This window comes from Triticum aestivum, chromosome 3B, assembly GCF_018294505.1.
Source record: "Triticum aestivum cultivar Chinese Spring chromosome 3B, IWGSC CS RefSeq v2.1, whole genome shotgun sequence".
NCBI classification, from domain to species: domain Eukaryota; kingdom Viridiplantae; phylum Streptophyta; class Magnoliopsida; order Poales; family Poaceae; genus Triticum; species Triticum aestivum.
The window spans coordinates 465,530,701-465,551,524 of record NC_057801.1 but is presented as its reverse complement, the minus strand read 5'-3'; the positions used below and the strand labels follow the sequence as shown (position 1 = coordinate 465,551,524).

General features: G+C 47.3%; 2 protein-coding genes across 3 annotated transcripts; one reads left to right on the top strand and one right to left on the bottom strand.

Moving 5' to 3' along the window:
* Positions 1–1,723: 1,723 nt before the first annotated feature.
* LOC123070395 (nucleobase-ascorbate transporter LPE1) lies at positions 1,724–5,155 on the bottom strand. Its single transcript, XM_044493610.1, has 14 exons — positions 4,840–5,155; positions 4,626–4,723; positions 4,359–4,538; positions 4,132–4,232; positions 3,946–4,021; positions 3,780–3,839; positions 3,503–3,687; positions 3,311–3,407; positions 3,091–3,177; positions 2,950–3,008; positions 2,751–2,842; positions 2,571–2,648; positions 2,311–2,471; positions 1,724–2,210 (listed from the first exon to the last, which is right to left on the bottom strand). Exons 1-14 carry the CDS (start codon positions 4,931–4,933, stop codon positions 1,992–1,994), a joined length of 1,587 nt encoding a protein of 528 aa, XP_044349545.1. The 5' UTR covers positions 4,934–5,155; the 3' UTR covers positions 1,724–1,991.
* Positions 5,156–16,543: 11,388 nt separating this feature from the next.
* Positions 16,544–20,402, top strand: LOC123070394 (uncharacterized). Of its 2 annotated transcripts, none has more exons than XM_044493607.1 (7): positions 16,544–16,807; positions 16,915–17,240; positions 17,718–18,002; positions 18,682–18,946; positions 19,055–19,136; positions 19,240–19,745; positions 19,829–20,402. In XM_044493607.1, exons 3-6 carry the CDS (start codon positions 17,815–17,817, stop codon positions 19,275–19,277), a joined length of 573 nt encoding a protein of 190 aa, XP_044349542.1. In that variant the 5' UTR covers positions 16,544–16,807; positions 16,915–17,240; positions 17,718–17,814; the 3' UTR covers positions 19,278–19,745; positions 19,829–20,402. The 2 variants fall into 2 exon arrangements, with proteins under 2 accessions (XP_044349542.1, XP_044349543.1); XM_044493608.1 differs by having other exon boundaries at positions 16,894–17,240.
* The last annotated feature ends 422 nt before the right edge of the window (positions 20,403–20,824 follow it).

The following is a 20,824-nucleotide window of genomic DNA, read 5'->3' as shown; positions in this document are numbered from 1 at the left end:
CTGATGATTCACCACTGCAGGGAGTCAAGTCGGTTAACAAGTGGAAGAAGAAGAATAAACCCTCAGGAGGAAGGCAGGCAGGCGCAGCACCTGGCGGCGATTGGCCGAACGGGAGGAGGGACCAGCCACGGCCGGGCAGCCGCGGCCGGAGGAACGGCGATGGTCAAGGAACCATCTGGGAAGTAAAATCCGATGGCCTTGGGGGAAAGCAGCCGGAGGTGGAGGGGAAGGCCCACTCGCATCCGCCCACTGAGAGCAGCAGCAACAGAAGGAGGGGCAGTGGTCAAGGAATGATCAGGAAAGCAGAATTTGAGGACTTTGGGGAGAAGGAGCCGCTGGTTGAGATGAGGGCGCAGCCGCATACAGCTGCTGACAGCAGTAGCTATCCAACAAGTAGCCGTGATCAAGGAATGAACAGGAAGGCCAAATCCGAGGACTTTGGGGAGAAGCAGGTGGTGGCCGAGATTAGAGCGCAGCCGCATCCGGCTGCTGATAGCAGTATCAATCGAAGGAGCAGCAGTGGTCAAGAGATGAACCAGGAGGCAGATTCCAATGGCTTAGAGAAGCAGCCAGTTGTGGAGATGAGAGCCGTGGCCCAGCAGAAGCCATGTGATGCGAGGATCTTCCATGGGCGGCGGCGCCCTGGTGATCACAGCCGAGCGAATGGAGCCGCAAGGCAGCAGGGCTGCATCTGGGTGCCCAAGGCTGCTGCTGTCCCAGTCCGCACCGAAGTCGGAAACATTCCGTAGACAGGAAGTATATATAGTAATATGTGGTAACATGCGCCAGTGGTAGATTTCCAACAAGTGAAGGTGCTAAATCCTATCTATAAGTAGAATATAGGTGTTTGAGATTGCCAAATTGGTTTGCCGGGCTTTATTATCACCAGATTGGTTTTCGGGTAATAAACATTGTAATCCCTGTAGATTCCTGCTGTAATTAAATCGTTGTAATTTTTTGGTGGGAATTTGCCAAGATCCTTGCTTTCCAAACAGATTGCATTAACAAAAAAGTGTGGCATTGCAGGTGAGGATGGTTAATTAGAATTGACTTGTATCTGCAATAAATTGACTGGTCATTGTGAAAATTTACCGACTGATGCACAATTCAACTGTGAAAGAACGAAGCCTGTTTCCTCAATTCAATTCCTCATGTTACTGAGTGAATGGCGCCGCAAGGCAGCACTGCGGCGTCTGGGTGCCCACTGCTGTCCCAGTCCGCACCGAAGTCGGAAACATTCCGTAGACAGGAAGTATATATAGTAGTAATATGTGGTAACATGTGCCAGTGGTAGATTTTCAAGTAATGAAGGTGCTAGCTCTTATTTATATAGATATGAAGTGCATAGGTGTCCATGTAGGGTTTGTTGGCTTTGAGATTGTCAAATTGGTTTGCTGGACTTAGCTATTGCCAGATTGGTTTTAGAGTAGTACTGTAATCTATGTAGATTCCTGCTGCAATTAAATCATTATCATTTTTTTGTGAAACTGGCACAAGATTCTTGGGTTCCAAACAGATCGCATAAACAAAAAGGCATGGAATTGCAGGTGAGGATGGTGAACTAGAATTAACTGATTTACTGACTGATGCATGTTTCCTCAATTCAATTCCTCATGAAACATATACATTCTGCTGTTTCTGGTTTACTAACTGATGCCTGTTTCCTCAATCCAATTCCTCATGGAAGGTATACATCTGCTGTTGCCCGTCAGCAATAAAATCAAACTACAAGGTGTTTGTGTTCTGCTATTTCAAATCAGAGACAAGACAAAAGCAAAAGGGTTAAACTGGTGTAGAAGCATTGCTAGCTCCCCTTGGTTGATATGACAGTATCCTCATCCGAATATCACAGTGAGTATGCTACATTTCTCATCCAAAATGTTTTGCATGCTAGAATCAAAACATCACATATTGCTGCATATACTGATGATCCCCTGAATCACCGTCTAAATTCTACCTCCCACCGCTTCATCCTCGCATCGTCACCTCTCCTAGAGCGAGGGGAAGTACCTGCTCATACCATATGGTAGAGCGTAGAACTCCTCGCTTCTGCCATCATGCCTGTAGGACTTGAATTTCTCCAACCACAGCCAGCCCCTGTCCCTCCTCACATGGGGTTCCCAGTAGAGGTGCGTGCAATCGAGAAGGTAGGCAAGTATGGCAGCAACAGTCGCGGGCGAGGAGAATATCACGTTGACAATGACATTGAACTGAAATTTCAATGGACAAGATAAGGTTTAGGTCATGATCAGTGTGAAAGTTATATTTATAATAACTAGGTTGTGTCACCCTGTAGTTGAGTCTACATACCGCCAGTGAACGTGTGTGAGCTGGTCCAAAGCCGTAGAATGTCTCAAACTCCCGGAAGTACTGTGGTATGGATAGCCCCAGGAACAAGGAGATGCCGAGTATAAACTTGCTTCTTCGGGTGTTAAGGTTGCAGTATTGAAGGAAGCAGAGGCCTGCAGCAGCTGTTTCAGGCAGAAAACAAGATCAATGGAATAAAAATGTTATGAACATTCAAGGATTTGATTCCATAAAACTCTGGTGGATTGGTATGTAATGCTCACCTGAATAAGCAAAGAGAACACAGTAAAGTGCAGAGAAAATCGGCAATGGAATAGATGCAAGAATTGCTCCAAATTTTCCTGTTGATTGTTAAGCCATGTCAGCCAAATGAAGTCGCTGACTATAAATGGTGATCACTGATCACTGATAGTGCTGAAAGATCCAGAGAATAGGAGCAGTACCAAACAGCGAGAAGAAGATCATGAACAAAGCGGAAATCTTGATGACTCGTCTGCTTCCAACTCGCGTCAAGGCCAGTAGACCGCAGTTCTCACTACACGATCAAACAAGGAAAATCAGTTAGATACTTCAATTTAGGTGATTTATGAGCAGTGGTTCTCAGCAGACTGAAGGTACTGGGGTAGATGTAGAGCTCATTACACTGAAGCTGCTGTGCCTGTCAACGTGCCGCACATCCCATCTAGTATGATAGATATACCCTGATAGTTTTGGAAGTTGTTTAGCAATGAGCAAAATATTCATGAGAAGATTCAGACATTTAATTTTGTATTTTTCAAGTACCTGCCAGCCAATTCCACGAGCGAAAACAGAAGGCGGGACGAATGTCGCGCCTGCGTATCTTGACACTGCAATTAGGGTGCCGGTAGACTGAAAGTAAAACTGTTCATCAGACTAAACCCAAGAAATTCCTTGTACCTAATGGTACTCTGTTTTGCAGAATTGCGGCGATCTGATACAGTTCCAATTTCACTGAAGTGCAGAACTGAAGATGTGTACATACCTCAATAAGGGACGCGAAGGAAGCGGCCATCATGGCGAAGCAGTCCTGCGCGCAGAAGATGGGGTATCCCCACTGGAACGGGTAAGGGAACCTGACCCTGCTCATGGCAGAAACAACAGGATGCGCATGTCAGTGAGCCACTCCAAGGAGCATGAAGACTAGGCAGTAAGGGTTCAGAGTCAGAGGCCATACCAGGGCGCGGCGTGGATGAGGCCGGAGCGGTCGGTGCGGCAGCTGAACTGCGCCACGGGGTTCCTCTCGTCGTAGGCGCCGGCCGCCGTCAGTATCTCGGCGAAGATCCACACGATGATCACCGTCACCAGCACCGCGCACCGGCCGAACACGAAGCTCCCTTTGGCAAAGTAATGGGACGCGTACTGTAAGGGCAAAAGAAGAGACAGGAGGTCAGGAAATGAATTCCCAGTTACAAATCTAGTCTAGAGAAAAACAGACCAATTCCTCCTGATACCTCTGAGAATATTAGGAGCAGAACGAGCGTCGGGAGACCGATCTCGATGCATTTGGCGACCTGCAGGTGTGTTGACAGAATTCAGAGACTGAATCAAGAGAGGAACAATCAAAACAAAAGCAGCAGCCACTGGCAACAATCATGGCATCAAGAGCTGGTGTCTTACCCCTGGGAAGGCGAAGTAGAAGAGCCCGAGCGCGGAGAGCGTGACGAAGGGGACAGCGGCGAGGGGGCTCAGGAACCTGGCATGAGAAGCTCAAGCAGCGTCAGTGCAACAAGTAACAGAAAGAAGGTATTGTCAGGGACCGGAAGACGGTGGCGTGAGGCAGCGAGCGAGGAACCGTCGGACGACCTTATGAAGACCCTCCATATGCCGAAGAAGCCGATGACGGCCTGGAAGACGCCGGCGATGATGAGCACGCCCTGGAGCGACCGCATGGTGTACACGAACCTCTGAAAGAGAACAGCATCGGTCGATGAGTCAGTCAGTCGTGCAGCCACCAACCGCTGCAGCGCAGGACCAGGACAGGACAGGGCGGGACAGAGCAGCAGGGAGAAGCGCAGAAACGCGGGCCGGACCTCGAAAGGGGCGCCGATGAAGAGGATGTATCTTGGGCTGATGATGATGGCCACGGCGGCGTAGATGTAGGTGAAGGAGCCGCCCATGACGGCGGGGAGCCGCGTGCCGAAGTGCACCTGCAGGAGCGTGTTGATCCCGGCGAGGAAGAGGATGGTCTGGATCACGATCGCCTTCTCCTCCTGCAATGCGCACGACGATGGTCACGACGAGGAGGAGCGCGCGCACAGGTAAGGAAGGGAAGGGAAGGGAAGGAAGATGAGGCTCACATGGCCGCCGCCCATGATGGGGACGAGGATGGTGGCGATGATGACGGTGGTGCCGAGCATGACCAGGTAGTGCTGGAACGCGACGACCACCGTGGTGACTGCATGCGGCAAAGGAGGAGAAGCAGAGACGTCAGTCAGAGCTCGGAAGGAACCACTGGTGAACCGGCCTAGCTACCAGCCTGGCTGCGGATGAGTGAGTGGCGAGGGCACGCACTCCATGGCGGCGGGCTGGTGATGCAGTAGTCGAGCTCGGCGAACTGCTCTCTGCAGGGGTGCGGCACCAGGTCCTCGGCCTTGACGGGCGACATGGCCGGCCGGCGAGGAGGGGGAGGCGAAGGGGGCGGGGCGGGCCGGGGTCAGTTTGCAGTGCAGTGAAGCGGCTGATGATGGTGGAAGAAACGCATGCTCGCCTCCATTTATGTAGCCGGTGTTCTCTCCCGCTTCCTCGTGCGTGCGTGCGTGCGTGCGTTTCGTCACGTCTCTGTCGGTGGATGAGCCGCCTATTCTCTTCTCTCAGTGTCAAAATAAAAGTCTTACATTTTGAGACGGACGGAGGGAGTAGTTATCAAGTATTACCACTTTACCAGTTACTTTTAAACTTTGGAATTGTACAAATCGCAGTAACTTTGGAATTGTAGTACGTTCGCTCTAAGAGGCTCTAGCCAGACGCCCTGCGCCCTCTTCCTCACGCACCGCTAGAGGCCTGCCATGCTGTATGATAAAGAGCTATAAATTGCCATGTTGCACAATGTTGTGAAGAGAGAATTTGCCATGCGTTCAGTAATTGCCATACTGGTAGAAAAAAAATTGCCATGTTATAACCGAATGATTCGCCATGATGCAACTGAGTAAGTAGACACGCATGTTCAGGTGTTGCCATGCTAGAGCAGAAAAAAACGTCATGGTACGCGAAGAAGTTGCCACATTTTTTTTCCTTTCTGTAATTGCCATGCAATGCATAGAAGTTGTCGCGCTCTGGACGTTTGTTGGCTCCGTTTGGACCGTTCGCTCTAGGATAGGAGGCCTAGAGCCCTAGATCATCCGGCCGGACGGTCCCTCCGAGAGCATGTTCGCTATATAACATTTTGAGAAAGGATGTGCCTGCATCAAGAGAGTTTTATTTATCAGTCGTTGACCCTCGCTCGATCGAAGCCGTTAACCAGATGGGGCCAGGCGCAGTTTGGAGAGACGAGGGCAAGACTGGGTGGCTTTTAGGTAGGAATATATCCAGGTTCAGCCATGCATCATCGTCCCCTAGCTACCCCGTTACGTACCCTCCCCGCTTTGCTTTGCTTTGCTTTGCTTTCCCACGTTGTTAGCTGGGGTTGGCGAACTAGCTTGGGTCTGGTGTGCAGTGCAGTCCCAACATGCACACCTCGGATCGGAACTGCGTATTTTATGTGGCGTAGTTGGAGTTGGAATGGTGGTTCTGGGGTTGCAGCGACCGGCCGGAGCAAGGAAGGATGCGTTATGTGGAAGCTAGCTAGCTACGAGTGGGTGGTGGGACAACGAGACAGTACGTAGGAGCATGACACAAACTGTGATCGATCGAGACGGCATGGGATTAGTTGGGTAGATGCTGGCTGGCTGCAGCGCCCATGGATGCCGTCGTCGCTATCCGTTTGTCTCTGAAAACGGCAAAATCCAGGCTCTAGCTAGTACTCCCTCCGTCCTGAAATACTTGTCAAAGAAATCCATAAAAATGGATGTGCATATAACTAAAATACGTCTAGATACATCAATTCATCCGACAAATATTTCCGGATGGAGGGAGTACTTGTAAACTAATATAAGATCTTTTAGACCAGTAGAGCAGTGATCTAAAAGATCTTATATACACAGGGAGTACCTTTTTCTTTTGCGGCAATTAGGCTTGGGCTAATAGCTTGTATCTACAGTACTAGAAGGTGGAGGGGCGTCCAAACTCCAAATGGGATTTTCAATCTTTGTGGCTAGAGTGCATCCAGCTAGTCAAATCTCGGAAAAGCTATACCCTGCCTTCTGTGAGACCAAGGAGGACGCATTTGGTTGCTCAAATTTGGGCCAACCAGGCCCGCGCGGGATGAAAATTGGCAGTTTGGTTTTTTTTTTGACTAAAAGGGGTCCCCCCCCCCAACTTTTATAAAAAGCCAAGGCAAAACAATCAGTCACGGACTGTTAAACAGCGCTCGGCGACAGAGAGTAGCTGGCGCAGATAGAAAGGGTTTTAAGGACTGCCCTATTACAAGCTCAAGGATAGTTCAAACACAAGTAACAACAACTACAGCTCCAGCAACGCCATACTGAAAAAGAGCACTAAGATCTCCACGCAATCCTAAGCAACTCCCCTCTTCGGTGGTCCAAAAGCCTTAAGCACCGGAGAAGTAGCGCACCCTGAGCTTCGGAACATAGCACTTTCCACTTCTTGATCGTCGCCCCAAACAGGTCCAAGACACACCTCATACTTCGCCATCTTCGCCCCTGAAAAACAAAATCATTCCGAAGACGCCATAAGCTCCACAAGGCAGCAGCAGTAACAATATTCAAGGCTTCACAATGTTTCCTTCTCTTTCAGAAGGAAGTTAATTGATCAAAAGAGTTAGGAACATTTATCGCAAAGATATCAGCAATTAAGCTCCAGACAGATTCAGCAACAACGCAGTCAAAAAACAGATGCTGAATAGATTCAGGTTCACAGCAAAAGACACAGGACATGTCCTCAACATGCCTACGCTTAGCTAAATTATCTCTGGTTAGACTCTTGTTATAATAAACCAGCCAGAGAAAGACATGTATATTTGGTCACACTTTGATCTTCCATATGTCATCTTTAATGATAGAAGGAATCCCTCCAAAGTTAATTAGCTTGTAAAAGGATTTGACAGAGTACTTGTTAGAAGAATCTAACACCCAGAGAGGTTGATCTGGAGAGTCAGACAAACAAACAGTCTTAACAATCTCAGTGAGTTCCTCCCATCTAACTAATGTATTTTCTGTGACACACCTCCTAAATGTTAACCGAAGCTCACCATCCACCCAGACCTGGGCCAGGGTAGACTCCTGTTGTTGGCAAATACTGTAAAGATCCCAAAATGCAGTTTTCAAAGAGCAATCTCCTGCCCAAATGTCATGCCAGAAGGCAATGCTATTCCCATCCCCAGGAACCCATCTATAGAAGTTCTTAGCAGCTGCAAGGGCCCAAGATAAACTTTTCATAAATGGAGAACCAAGAACCACCCTAGTATTAAAAAAATTAGGACAAGTGGTATTATATTTATACTTCAGCACTTTCTTCCAATCACTGCCCCTCTCATCATAAAATCTTTTCCCCCATGATGCCAAGAGAGCCATGTTAAATTCTCTAAAATTGGGTACCCCCAAGCCACCAAACTCCTTTTTCCTAGAGATCAGCCCCCAATTAGCAAGGTGGTATTTATGAGAATCCCCCATGTTACCCCAAAAGAAATGAGACATTTGAGAAGTAATCATATCAATTGCCCATTTGGGAAATTTCATAATAGATATAAGGTAAGCAGGAATACTAGCAATGCATGTGGTAAGAAAAATCAATTTCCCTCTGTAAAATAGAAATCTCCTCAACCAGCCCGAGATGTTCTTAATAATCCTATCAATAATGGGTTGAAGGTCCTCCCTCCTCAACTTTTTAAAGTGAAGGGGGACACCTAAATATTTGAAAGGGAAATCCCCCATCTGGCAGCAAAAAACTTGGGCAAATTCATTAGACAGCTATTCAGAGATATTAATAGCATGCAAATCACTTTTATGGAAATTAATTTTCAAACCTGACAAATGTTCAAAGCATGAAAGAATCCACTTCAAATTTTTAGCATAATCCAGCGAAGTCTCTAAAAATAAGATGGTGTCATCAGCATATTGCAGGCTGACCACACCACCCGGAAAGGCCTGTGGCAGAAGCCCACGAATTAAACCAATACTTGTAGCTTTTCGAAGCATTTTTGAAAACACATCAGCCACCAGGTTAAAAAGAAGGGGTGAGTGAGGGTCACCCTGCTTCAATCCCTTCCCCCCAGAGAACTGGGGGCCATTAGAATCATTGATCCTAACTTGGAATGTGCTTTGATGAATGGTGGAGATCACCCAATCCACCCATTTATTACCAAATCCTCTAGATAGAAGCATCTCTTTTAGAAAATCCCAGCTCACTCTATCATAGGCTTTCTCATAATCTAACTTAAGAACCAAACCAGCAGTCCCAGATCTATGAACTTCATGAATGACTTCATGAGCCATAACCACACTTTCTAAAATGAACCTCCCTTTGATAAACGCAGTCTGATTAGAGGAAATTAGTCTGTCACATAGGGGAGAGGCCCTAGTGGTCATAGCTTTAGAAAAAATCTTAACAGCACAATTACTAAGGCTAATGGGCCTGAAATTCTTCATGTCTTTAGCCATAGGGATTTTGGGGATAAGAGTAATAATGGCATGGTTGAGCTTATATATATCCAGGATACCTCTTTCAAAATCTCTAACCATCCACATAAAATCTTTCTTAATCAAGTCCAAAAAGTTTTGGTAAAATAAAAATGATAGGCCATCAGGGCCAGGGGCACCACTAGCGTATGAACTCATCACAGCTTGCTTAATTTCATCCTCAGAAAAAGGTCTCTCCAGATATTCTCTCTCATCAGCACTCACCATTTCATCCTCAGACCAGAAGTTAGTATCCAAATGGATATCAGGTTTGGGTTCAAAGGCAAATAACTCTTTATAAAAAGAGGTAGCCACCTCAAGCATCTCTCTAGTCGAAGTGACCACGCCATTAGGACTATTTAACTCAGAAAGATGGTTCTTTCTGTGTCTGTGATTAGCCAGTGCATGAAAATAAGCATTATTCCTATCACCCTCTAGGATTTTTCTATCTCTAGATCTCTGCCAAAGGGCAGTCTCCTCTTTCTTCCACAATTCATCCAGCTCTTTTTTAATCTCTCTCATCCTGTCATAATCAGCAGTAGATAGTTGATGGGTTTCAGACATGGCATCCAATATATCAAACTCCAGAAGGAGTTCCTTCTTCTTTTTCTTAAGAGCAGCCTCCCTATTAATATTCCACCCTTTAGTTTTTTTTCTAAGATTCTTAGTTTTACACAACCAATTCTCAGCAGAGGATTTGACTGAAGAAACAGAATTCCATGCTTCCACCACCATTTGATGGAAGTCTGGTTGTGAGAGCCACCATTTCTCAAACCTAAACGGTTTGGGGGTGGTTGGGGCTCTGGCACCAGTATCGAGGACCAAGGGAGTATGGTCACTCCCCACCCTGGGGAGAGCAACTAAAGTAGAAAAAGGAAAGTGTGTATCCCAGTTCACAGAAATGAACACTCTGTCTAATACAGCAAAAACAGGGGAGACCTGGTTGTTAGACCAAGTAAACACCCTATTGGAGATAGAAATCTCCATCAATGCCCACCTATTGATCCAATCATTAAATAAGAAAACAGTCTGTTGATTAACCAAACCACTACTCTTCTCCTTATCATTCCTAACCAAGTTAAAATCTCCACAGATCATAACTGGATAAGAAGCATTAGACAAGGTATCATGTAATTCAGTAATAAAATCTATCTTAAATTCAGGGTAAGCAGACCCATAAACCAACACCAACTGCCAGATCAAACCATCAGACTTATTTTTAATGGTAGCAACAATTGAAAACTTTTGATTAATAAAATCAACCACTTCAAAACAATTTTTTTAAAACCCACAAGGATCCCACCCGCAGTATTATCAGCTGGCAAGAAATGCCAAACAAAATTATCAAATTTATCTATAGACTTGAGGAAACCCTCAGAAATGATTTCTCTCTTAGTCTCTTGAAAACCAATAAAGTCAGGATTAGATTTGGCAATAGTATCACACAGGCACTGAATCTTCCCATGTTGGCCTAAACCCCTAATGTTCCAAATAAGACCTATCATTAATTAATTTTAAAAGGATGGGACAAGCCACAAGGCTTACTTTTAGTTAGCACCATAGGTGTTCCCCTGGAAGCATCAGCAGTGCCCACTGGTTCCAGGGGGGCATACCATTAGGTGTACTAACCAAATCACTGGGGTCAAAATCAAGGTTATTAGGCAGCACAATTTCAGGATTGTTGTTGGCAAAAACCGAACACCTCTCTTTCTCTACCTCTATCATCTCATCAATAGTAAGGTTCTTTTGATTGTCATCTCCCCCAATCACCAAATTCATTTGACTCATCTGGTTAGCAAGAATATTTTTATCCATAGTAGAGAAGGATTTACCTTTGAATGTGGGTGGGATTTCCAGATTCTTCTTCCTCTTATACGCTGCAGCTTTTTCCATAATGTTAATATTGCCATGGCCTCTGGTAGCAGGTCTTGTTGCAACAATAGGCCCCCACCTTGACTTGTTTTCCTGAACAGCCTCTCCATTTTTAGCTTGAGAAAGTGATTCCAGCAAGGATCTCTTCCAAGTTTCACTCTGGAGAATTTGAACAGCCTCAGGAGGGAGAACCCCCAACTCACCTTCTATCCCTTCATCTTCAGAGTCATGCATGTCCACTGATCTTAACAGATCCTCACAATATTTCATATTCTCAGTATTCTTCTCAGGGTTGATGTTAATAGATTTTCCTTTAATTGGAACAGGAGTTTTGTAGGCATCTCCCTCCTTTTCCTCACAGTGTAGGTCTTGATCTGTCGGTCTACACATATATCCAGAAGCATGTCCATGTCCATCAGAAGATGAACCCTTAGAGTTAACTTTTGTCGCAGCATATTCCAGAATAAAGTTCTCCTGGTCAGTGTCTATGTTATCTTCCATGTGTGCATCCACCCTCCCTTGAACATCAGATTTTTTTGAAGAGTTTTGTTTGGATGAGAAATTGGCCTTGTCCAGTTCATCAATAGCTAGGTCACCACCTCCTGACCCATCAGAAATATGGTCACCCTGTGTCCCTTCATGTCCTTCTGTCTGGTTCTCCTCAGCCTTCTCATCCTCCTCAAAATCCTCCTCATCTCCATCTACATCAATAACAGAATCAACTCCACCTATTTGTTCAAAACCTTCCACTGTAAAGCCAAGTAAAAACAATTTCTTCTTCATCTCAATCAGTCTTTCAAAAGGAATTTTGGTAGGGTCTCTGCAAGCAATCTTGACTCTGACATTCTCAAAAAAAGTTCTAAACATCCCATTCCAATCCACATCTGTAAGGGCCCCAAACAATGAGGCAATTTGAGCAAACACTTTCCAAGTACACCACTTTGGAGGAATCCCTTCAATCAGCACCCAAGCTTCAATCAATTCACCAAATGGTTCACATCCACCTTTCCATTCAGTAAGAGTCACATTAACATCCTGTGGCAGGGAAAACCCAGGCAGCTCAATAAGATCTTCCACTTTTTTCCAGGGAGGGAACCTAACCAAGAAAGTCTTACTAGACAACCCTTTGATTTGCCAGGGCCAATTTTTAGATTTGCAAAAAGTAGCAGAAAGCAATTCCCTCATCTTAGCACCATTCACTTCTCCTTTCAAGATGTTAACCACTGCACAGTTTTGGAAGTTCAACCACTTGGACTCGTTTGCAACAGGGACATCCACATGGTAGAAACCAAGACCTTGAGCTCCACTACCAAAAAAGGCAGCAGTAGGTTGAACCTTAGACCAAGCTGCACAATTGTTGACATTATGATTTTGCTGACAGATAAAACAGGCCTTCGGCTTCACACAATTTCCAACATAGTGCCCCGGTCCACCACAATTGAAGCAGATCATGTCCTTATACCTAGGGTCAAGGACTTGTTCCACCTCAACCTCCACAGACTGGGATGACTGTACCTGAGCAGATCTAGCAGTAGAAGCTGTGGATCTGGTAGGCTTGGGAGCAGGAGCCTGCTCCTTTGTTGCAGGCGCAGTTGGTTTCCGCCCAGCAGGTGCAGCAGGCTTCTGCCCTACTCCCTTGGCCGGAGCAGCAGGGTGGTTGCTTCCCCCAGCACGACGATCTGCCATCTTCACCCCACGCTTAACAGCCTCAGCGAAGGAGATAGAACCAGGGCCAATCCCCTCATGAGCAACTTTGATTTGTCTGGGGGGTGGGTCGAATGGCCGACGAGTTGCAGGAAAACAATCCGCAGCCGAAAAGGCTTTGTTCTCAACAAGGTCTCTCCGGATCCAGCAAAGGAATCCGGATTTTTGGTGGTCTTGAGGTCGAGGGGTAGGGTTTCTGGGGGGCGGCGACGAGGGGGGAGGGAATGAGCCAGAGCTGGCCAAAGTGCTCCTCAACGTTTTCTAGGTTTTCGGCTTTACGTAATCCCCTCGTGGTTTCCGCTTTCTCCGCAACGACACGCAATTTGATCGTGGGCCCAGGCAAAGCTGGATTCACCCCACGGGAAAGGCACAGAGCCCCCGTTCCTGGGACGGGGTTGGGATTTAAAACCTGGCCGAGACCGTCGCCGGAAAAATTCTCCGACGAGGTCTCGCCCGCCGCAGAAGCAGCATCAGATTCCTTGTTATAATGGAAGCCAAGAGGGAGAACCCCCGAATCTAACTCCACACCCTGAACTAACGCATTAGGAACTGAAACCATTGTTCAATCGAACAAACACCCTTATGCATCCCCCGGCGGCGCAGTCGAAAATCCCGTAGCCTAGCTTTAAGAGCTGAATTAGCACGAAAGTGTAAACCCAACTCACCCGGCCATGGAGGAGGATCAATGGCTCGTCGCTGTGCCCGAACCGGTTGGGGAAGACGATCTACTGACGACGCGGGGGCCAGACGGTCCCTGCAGGGATGAACTCCGGCGGGATCCTGGCGATCCCCTCCCACGAAGGCGGCCTGATGTTGAGCCTCGAGGGGTTCGCCGTCCTGAAGTTCTCCCAGCGGGCGGCCTGCCGCGGATCTGACGATTCCGCCTCCTGAATCGCCCAGAAGAGGAGCTCCACATCCTCGCAACCGTCGTCTCCGATGAAGCGCGCGCGCTCGACGAAGTTCGCGTGGCGGAGGATGTGCATGTGGATCTCCCCCCACATGTCACGGTCGGGGAAGCGCTCCATCACCACCCGCCTCATCTCGCGGCGAGCCTCCGGCGAGTGCGGATCGATCTCGGGCAGCGGCACTGCAGCTGGCGGTGGAAGCGCCCGCGGCTCCGCAACCCGTGCCACCGGCACAAGCCGGCGGACCCGCACCCCGCGGCGTCGCGCTCCGGTCATGCTTCTTCTCTGCTGTGGATTGGGGGCGGGGAGAGCTCGGTGAGGTGCGGGGGTGGGTAGGAAGATGTGGATTTAATGGCGGCGTCGGCGCTTCGCCCGAGAGGAAGGGGAGGGGGCGGGAGGGGGGGCAATGGATGTCGTGGCAGGCCATTTTTGGTTTACCCCCACCCAAGGGTTTTCTCCGGGCATCGTGGCAGGCCAATGGGTGTCGGCGCCCTCCTCCTCGACCGCGCACGTGGCCACGAGCACGGCCATCGGGATTGGCGGCTCCTCCTCTTCATCCGCCATCTCCTTCCGCCCGGGTTTTCTCCCCAGCCGGCGTATGCTCGAGCTACATCCACTCCGGTAAGAACCAAATCTCCCTCTGCTCGTAATTTGTAGGTTAGGGGTTTCATCATTAGCATGCCAGTGAATCGGTTCGATTTGATCCCTTCTTGTGTGGTATTGTTCATAGACAGGGTAGTTTCTATGTTTGATGTGCATGCCTAGTAGTCTTCATAGGCATGCAAGATTGGAGTGCTCATGATGTACAATGTGTTAATGGGCATGGCAAATAGGTGTTGTGTTTGATGTTCATGCTTAGTAGTGTTCATAGGCATGCAAGATTGGTGTCTTCTTAGTGCTCATGATGTACAATGTGTTCTTGGGCATGCTAGATTGTGTTTGATGTTCATGATTAGTGCTCACGCGCAACAATGTGTTCATGATGTTAGCCATATTGTTGCTATCTTTGATGTTCCCGCTAAGTGTTCATGTGCATGTTATCTAGATTGATGTGTGTTTCATGTTCATGCTTAGGGCTCATGGGCATGCTAGCTATATTGGTGCTATGTTGTCTTTGATGTTCCCGCTTAGGGTTCTCGTACAAATATGCATGCTCACTACAAGAAATATGTCAACTAGTGACCTTTTGTCAGTGACCCTGGAAGAATTGGTCATAGATATATGACCATTTGAGACCAATTGGTCAAAAGCTGTTCGGGGGGCTCCAAACCCTAAACCATTGCGACCATTTTGGTCAGAAAGGTCGTAATTTCCTTACACCAAATGGTCACAAAGCAACCAGGGCTGGCCGCTGCCTTATTTCTAGTTGTTAACGACCAAAATAAATAGTCATAGCCTTGTAGATTGTGGTTGGTTGTGATGACTAGGCGCCACCTCATCAGTTTTGCCTATGTGTCATGTCCATGTGGCAGTTTTTGCCCTAGGTTGTGAAGCAACCTATATTTCTGTCATTCCAAAAATTCCCAAAAAAATCTCATAAATTGTTTGGATCATATCTTCATCAAATATGTCAAAAAACTTCCTTGCCTAGTTCAAAAATAACTCAACAATATTCATTTTCCTATTCTGTTCAGAGCAGCACTTTGTGAAGGAAGTACCACTTTGGCATGTCCAAATGGTATCCATTTTCTACAGTGCTTTCCTATGCCCAAATAACCATCCTCCACCAAATGCTAGCTCAATCCATTCATTATTTTGAGCCCAGCTTCAACATTCGTATTTATGTCCAGTGTGGTAGTTTGTAAAGCAAGTACCACCTAGGCTCCTCCTTTTGAGGTGAAAATTTGTGAAGACGGTCTTCTTAGTAACTGATCATCCTCAGCCAAAACTCACGCCCATTAGCCATGTGCATTTCCCGTACCGCAAATCAAACACTTAGCTGCTTATTCATGTTTGAGCATCGATCGGTCTCCTCGTGAGAATCTTATGTTCTGATTTTCTTCCTAGCACCTACCTGGGGAGTGCCCAACCCACTAGACATGCCTAGGCCGCCCAGAACACATGGCAACACCACGGTCACGCGGTGACCACGCGGCAGGCATGCGAGCTTACGCGCTCTAGAGTTGGGGCCCTCGTCCACCATCCAAACCTCGATGTCTCGCCATCAAACCATGCATTTCTGATTAAATAGATACTTATTTACCTAGAAATGATTTTTGGAAAAAATAAAGAGCAAACTATGACGCAGCTGATGTTCAAATTTGACCCGCTTCCAACTGAATCGATGGGAATTTGTCTTTTTCACCAGAGGTGGATCAAATTTTTTGGCACCCAACCATTTTGTCAATTGTGCATTATATATGGCCTAGTATTTTATAAAATTGATTAGGTCTAATTTTGCAACAATTATTTGGTAGTTCCTTCACAAAAAAACCTCCTTTTGGGCACTCGGAAAATGAAAAATGAATTTTCCGTGCAAAGAAAATGAAAACTTTCTTAGGCAACATTGTTTAGAATTCCAAGATGCACCCTCGTGCACAATATGAGATCATTTGAACAAACTATGCCATGAATGTGGCCATAAGATTGATCATTTGGCTTGAAAGCCATGAATCTTCACGCATGATAACTCATTTCTGAGAACACTTTTTTAAAATATTTACCGTATTACAAGTTTATTATTTTTCCTGAAAACATGGTCACATATAATGACACAATGCGAAGGTTTTCCAATTTTTTGATTTTTTCTGAATTTTTTATGCCCGTTTCAAAATGCGGTCAAAACGGCGGGCTTGACCGTTCCTAGCTTGTGGTTGAATCTTGGATTTTTTGGAAGCGGCTGTTCTGCTCGCGAGCACAGGTGAGCACTTTATCGAGACCAGTCGATACCGCATTGGGATGTGTGTCGTTGAATTACTGAGCCAGCTGGCCGACCGTTGTTAAATCACGAGGGGAGGGAATACAGTATACTGCCGCCACGTACACAGCACCGGTGACGGAGCCCGCAGATGGCCCCGTGACGGGGTTTTCCCTGAGCCGTGGCTCGGGTCGTAACCGGATTCCCTGATCCGTGGCTCAGGAACTGGAATCTCCGTCAGTCGGTGGTGGGCAAGCCAGTAAATGACTCCTGAGACCAACGGCGGAGCTGTCTCCCACCTCTCGTCAAGCTTTCTTGTGTTGCCCATTGACGCCTTCGGAGATCTGCGGAAGAAGGAGTACACGGCGGCGAGTTTCGTGGTTGGAGTTCCTGATGCTACCAATTAGGAGGTAAGGCAAAAATCCCTCACCCCCGGTCCTCTTGCCCCGCCCCCAATCCGTTATGCTTGTTGATTTTGCAACTGGTCCTGATCCAGAAAGGATTTGCTGGACTACAGGTCCGCGGTGATGGAGGAGGTGAACGACAACCAACTACCAGTGGTGGGCGACGACGTCTCTGATTGGTCGGAAGCCGGCCGAAATTCCACTCCCGATTCCCACCCTTGGCCCGCCGACCAACTCCATGGCCGCCGCCGGCGACAACGCGCCAGCGGGGCTCTTCTCTGGCGTCTGGTCCCGCCTCCACGCCGCGGCCTCCGTCTGGCGCCGCCGGGGCCAGGCCTCCCGCGACGGTGAGGTGGAGGAGGACCAGGAGGCGACGGTGCGGTCGCGCCTGGCAAGGCGGGTTGGCAGGAAGCTCGCCTTCGTCTCCTTCAACCTCAAGGTGAGCTAGCTCTTGTTCTCCCTCTCTCCCAAGAGAGCTTGGTTCAGGTGGGAGGGAGGGGGCGCTTCAAGTGGTTGCTTGTATGCGCAAGCCAAGTCCAGCAGTCAGCCGGCTCGCCGTCCGTTGCTGCCAGCGATCACGGATGAGTCCTTAGTTCTTACTTTTGGCTGGAGAAATCCAGCAGTACCTACCGCTGAAATTTGCTCGAGCAATTCGCCTCTAGTTCTGTCGACAAATTAAACTAGAAACCAGTGTTATTCAGTGATCATTAATTCAGTATTCGTCGTCTCTTTCGGCATGTAGCGAAGACTGCACAATCTGTGATGTTCTTGCTTGTTTCAAACTAGTAACTACTCCATGTTTAGAAACAATTTACGCCTGTTAACCTAGAATGGACAATCTGCTCTGCTTTTGTCATTTCAGAAATAATTTATGCATGTTCATACGGATTGTTCATTCGTCTCTTGCGTTGCGCAGGTGCTGGTATTCATCTACGCGTTCTGGAGGGCGAGAAGACGGAGTTTGACCTGGAGGCAACCCATCCAGGTGCTGCCGGTGCTCGCCGTCCCTGCTCATGGAGCCGGTGCATTACCCAGCGGTTGCGACAGCAGCGGAGGAGCTGTCCCCAATGGCCACTGGAAGCGTTGACGGGCAGATCTGTGCGGCGGATGGGGCAGTTGCGGCGGAGGGGGATGATGAACCGCAGGCATCTGAGAAATCTATTGGCCAGGTTGATCCAAAAACACCTGGCTGGACTCGCAGGTAACCTCTGTGTGTACTAGTTCTTGCACTGGAGACTGTTCGTATGATTTTAGGTGTAGTTTAAAAATCCACCGAGCCGCAGGCATCTTGCGTAGAAGCTGGTCAGTTCTGCTCTAGGATGTATACACATATGCAAAAACAAACGAATTATTGGGAGATGCCTCTGTGTTTTCATACCAGCCAGCGCTACACAAACTGGAAGCAACGAATTAATAAAGAGAGGGGCGTAGTAGTGATGCTCTGTTTTGCGAATACTAAATTCTGATGCATGGGATGCATACCAAATTTGGTTTGAAAAAACTGGTATACCGAAACCTAAAAACATGGGGTACAGAAGAAAATGTAGGCTGGACTATAAGTTAGCTAGTTAGACAAGGTGAATATAGAGTGATCAGGCATGTAAACATTGTTCAGTTGCATATTCTAGGAATTATGAAAGATGGATAAGGAAATCGGATGGATAACATTTAGAACTGGTGTATATGTTACCCCTGACACCATAGCTTCACCAGCAGATGTACTGGGAAAAAGAAAAAGCATAGCAGTATTGGGGTGTTGTTGAGGCAGTCTATTAAAACAGAGTAAAATGAAGAGCATAATTTATATGGTAAGCTTCCAAAAAATGCAGATTCGAGTTAAACATTCATCATGATGACGAAGTAAATTCCTTGAAATGCAGGGTTAGAATTGGAGCTGCTGCTCCTGGCAGGGCGCCTTGCCCTGGGCGAACCAGTGCCCTTGAGAAGGCAATTCGGGGGTTTGGTGACAAGCCGGGGAGCATTGTAATTGTACCAGCACTGGGCACAAGCTTTGATGCACTCGGGGAGGCCTATGATTTCTACAATCTCTGCTCGTGGGAGAAGGGATTTGGTATAAGATATGGGAAGAGTAGGCTGAATGTGGAGAGAACAAAATGCATGCAGGAAATTGTTTGCGGATGTGCGGTATGCATTTCTAGAACTTTCTGTTTCTGGAGTATTTTCCTACATGTGTTGTACTTCTGGGGTTCGTGTAACCTGACTCGTCTATGCTTGTATTACTGGTTTCTGCAGGGTAAACCGGGTGTGGAAAACACAAGATCATGCCGATGTGAATGCCCGACATTAATAAGACTGCTTCGCACAAAGGACAATGGTTGGTACATAGTTGAGCATCGTGAATAGCACAACCATTCGCTATCTCCCACATATGGACAGACAATACACTTGCCTTCACACAATCACATTGATGCTTACAGCAGAGACTTGGTGGAGCAATTGCGACAGAACAATGTGAATCTAGCCAAAGTACACAACATAATTGGAAGCTTCTTTGGTTCAATGGAAAGGGTGCCTTTCACAAAAAGAGCTCTGAAAAATTTGTGTGGTAAAATCAGTAGAGAGCAGTCAGAGGATGATGTGAGGAAGACCATGGAGGTGTTCGCAGATCTGGGCTCAAGAAATCCTCACTTCACCTATCGTGTACAGGCAGACCAGGATGGTTGGATAACAACTCTTATGTGGGCAAATGGGAGCAGCAGGTTGCAGCACACATTCTTTGGAGATGTTGTCACCTTCGATACGACATACGGAACAGACCTGTACAACATGCCATTTGGTCTGTTTGTGGGTGTGAATAATCATTTTTAGAGCATCACCCTGGCCGGTGTTCTTGTCCGTGATGAAAAGGTCGAGACATTTGAGTGGGTTTTCACAGAATTCATTAGGATGATGGGGGGTACTGCACCCAAGACAATTCTAATAGGTGTGATGCCATGTTCTAAAAAACTATCTGTGCCAATGGTTTCTGATCATTGTTGTCTAACAGGGGTGTGTGATGTTGTGCAGATCAATGCCGGGCTATGGAGGTCGCCATTAAAAATGTGATGCCTCAAACGGCACACCGTTGGTGCAAGTGGCATGTGCTGAAGAAGGCAAAAGAATCACTTGGTTCGTTGTACTCGAAGAATAGCGAGTTCAGGATAGAATTCCACAAGGTAGTAAATCACATGCTTACAATCGATGAATTTGAGGAAGCTTGGAAGATATTGGTGGAGAAATATAATTTGAAGACCCACGACTACATGAGGCAGCTGTATCATTTATATAAGACACAAGTGGGCGAAGCCTTATTTTAAAGGTGTTTTCTGTGCTAAGATGAGAAAGCGCAAACCACATGTTGAAGAACTATGTACCGCCCGGTTGTCCCATGCATATGTTTGTGAAGAAATACATGAGACTTCAATTTGACAGGGAAGCTGAGGAGAACTACGAGGAGAAGCGGGCACGGATAGTAAGTCATATTTGATAATTGCAACTAGATGTGTGGTAGTAACATGGTCACTGATTTGATGCATCTATGTTTCAGGGTAGACCACTGTACATAGCAAACTTAGCTATAGAGAGACATGCTAGTAAGATATACACTCGAGCTATGTTTGAGCAGTTTGGACATATTCTTTATGAGTGCGGCGCATACCAAGTGGAGGAGCGGAGGAGCTTGAGAAAGGAAAACTGTATCTTCACTAGTAGAAAAGAGGGTTTTGGTCCACCCCGGGTTAGCCCATTAGTCCTGGTTCAGTCTAGAACCGGGACTAATGGGGGCATTAGTCCCGGTTCGTGCGCCCAGGGGCCATGTGGGCCATTTGTCCCGGTTTGTCTGGACCTTTTAGTCCCGGTTGGTGCCACGAACCGAGAGTAAAGGGTGCGATGCCCATTAGTCTCGGTTCGTGGCACCAACCGGGACTAAAGGGTTAGACCTTTAGTCCCGGTTCGTGCCACGAACCGGTACTAATGGAGTTTGAGGCATTAGTACCGGTTCATGGCACGAACCGGTACTAAAGG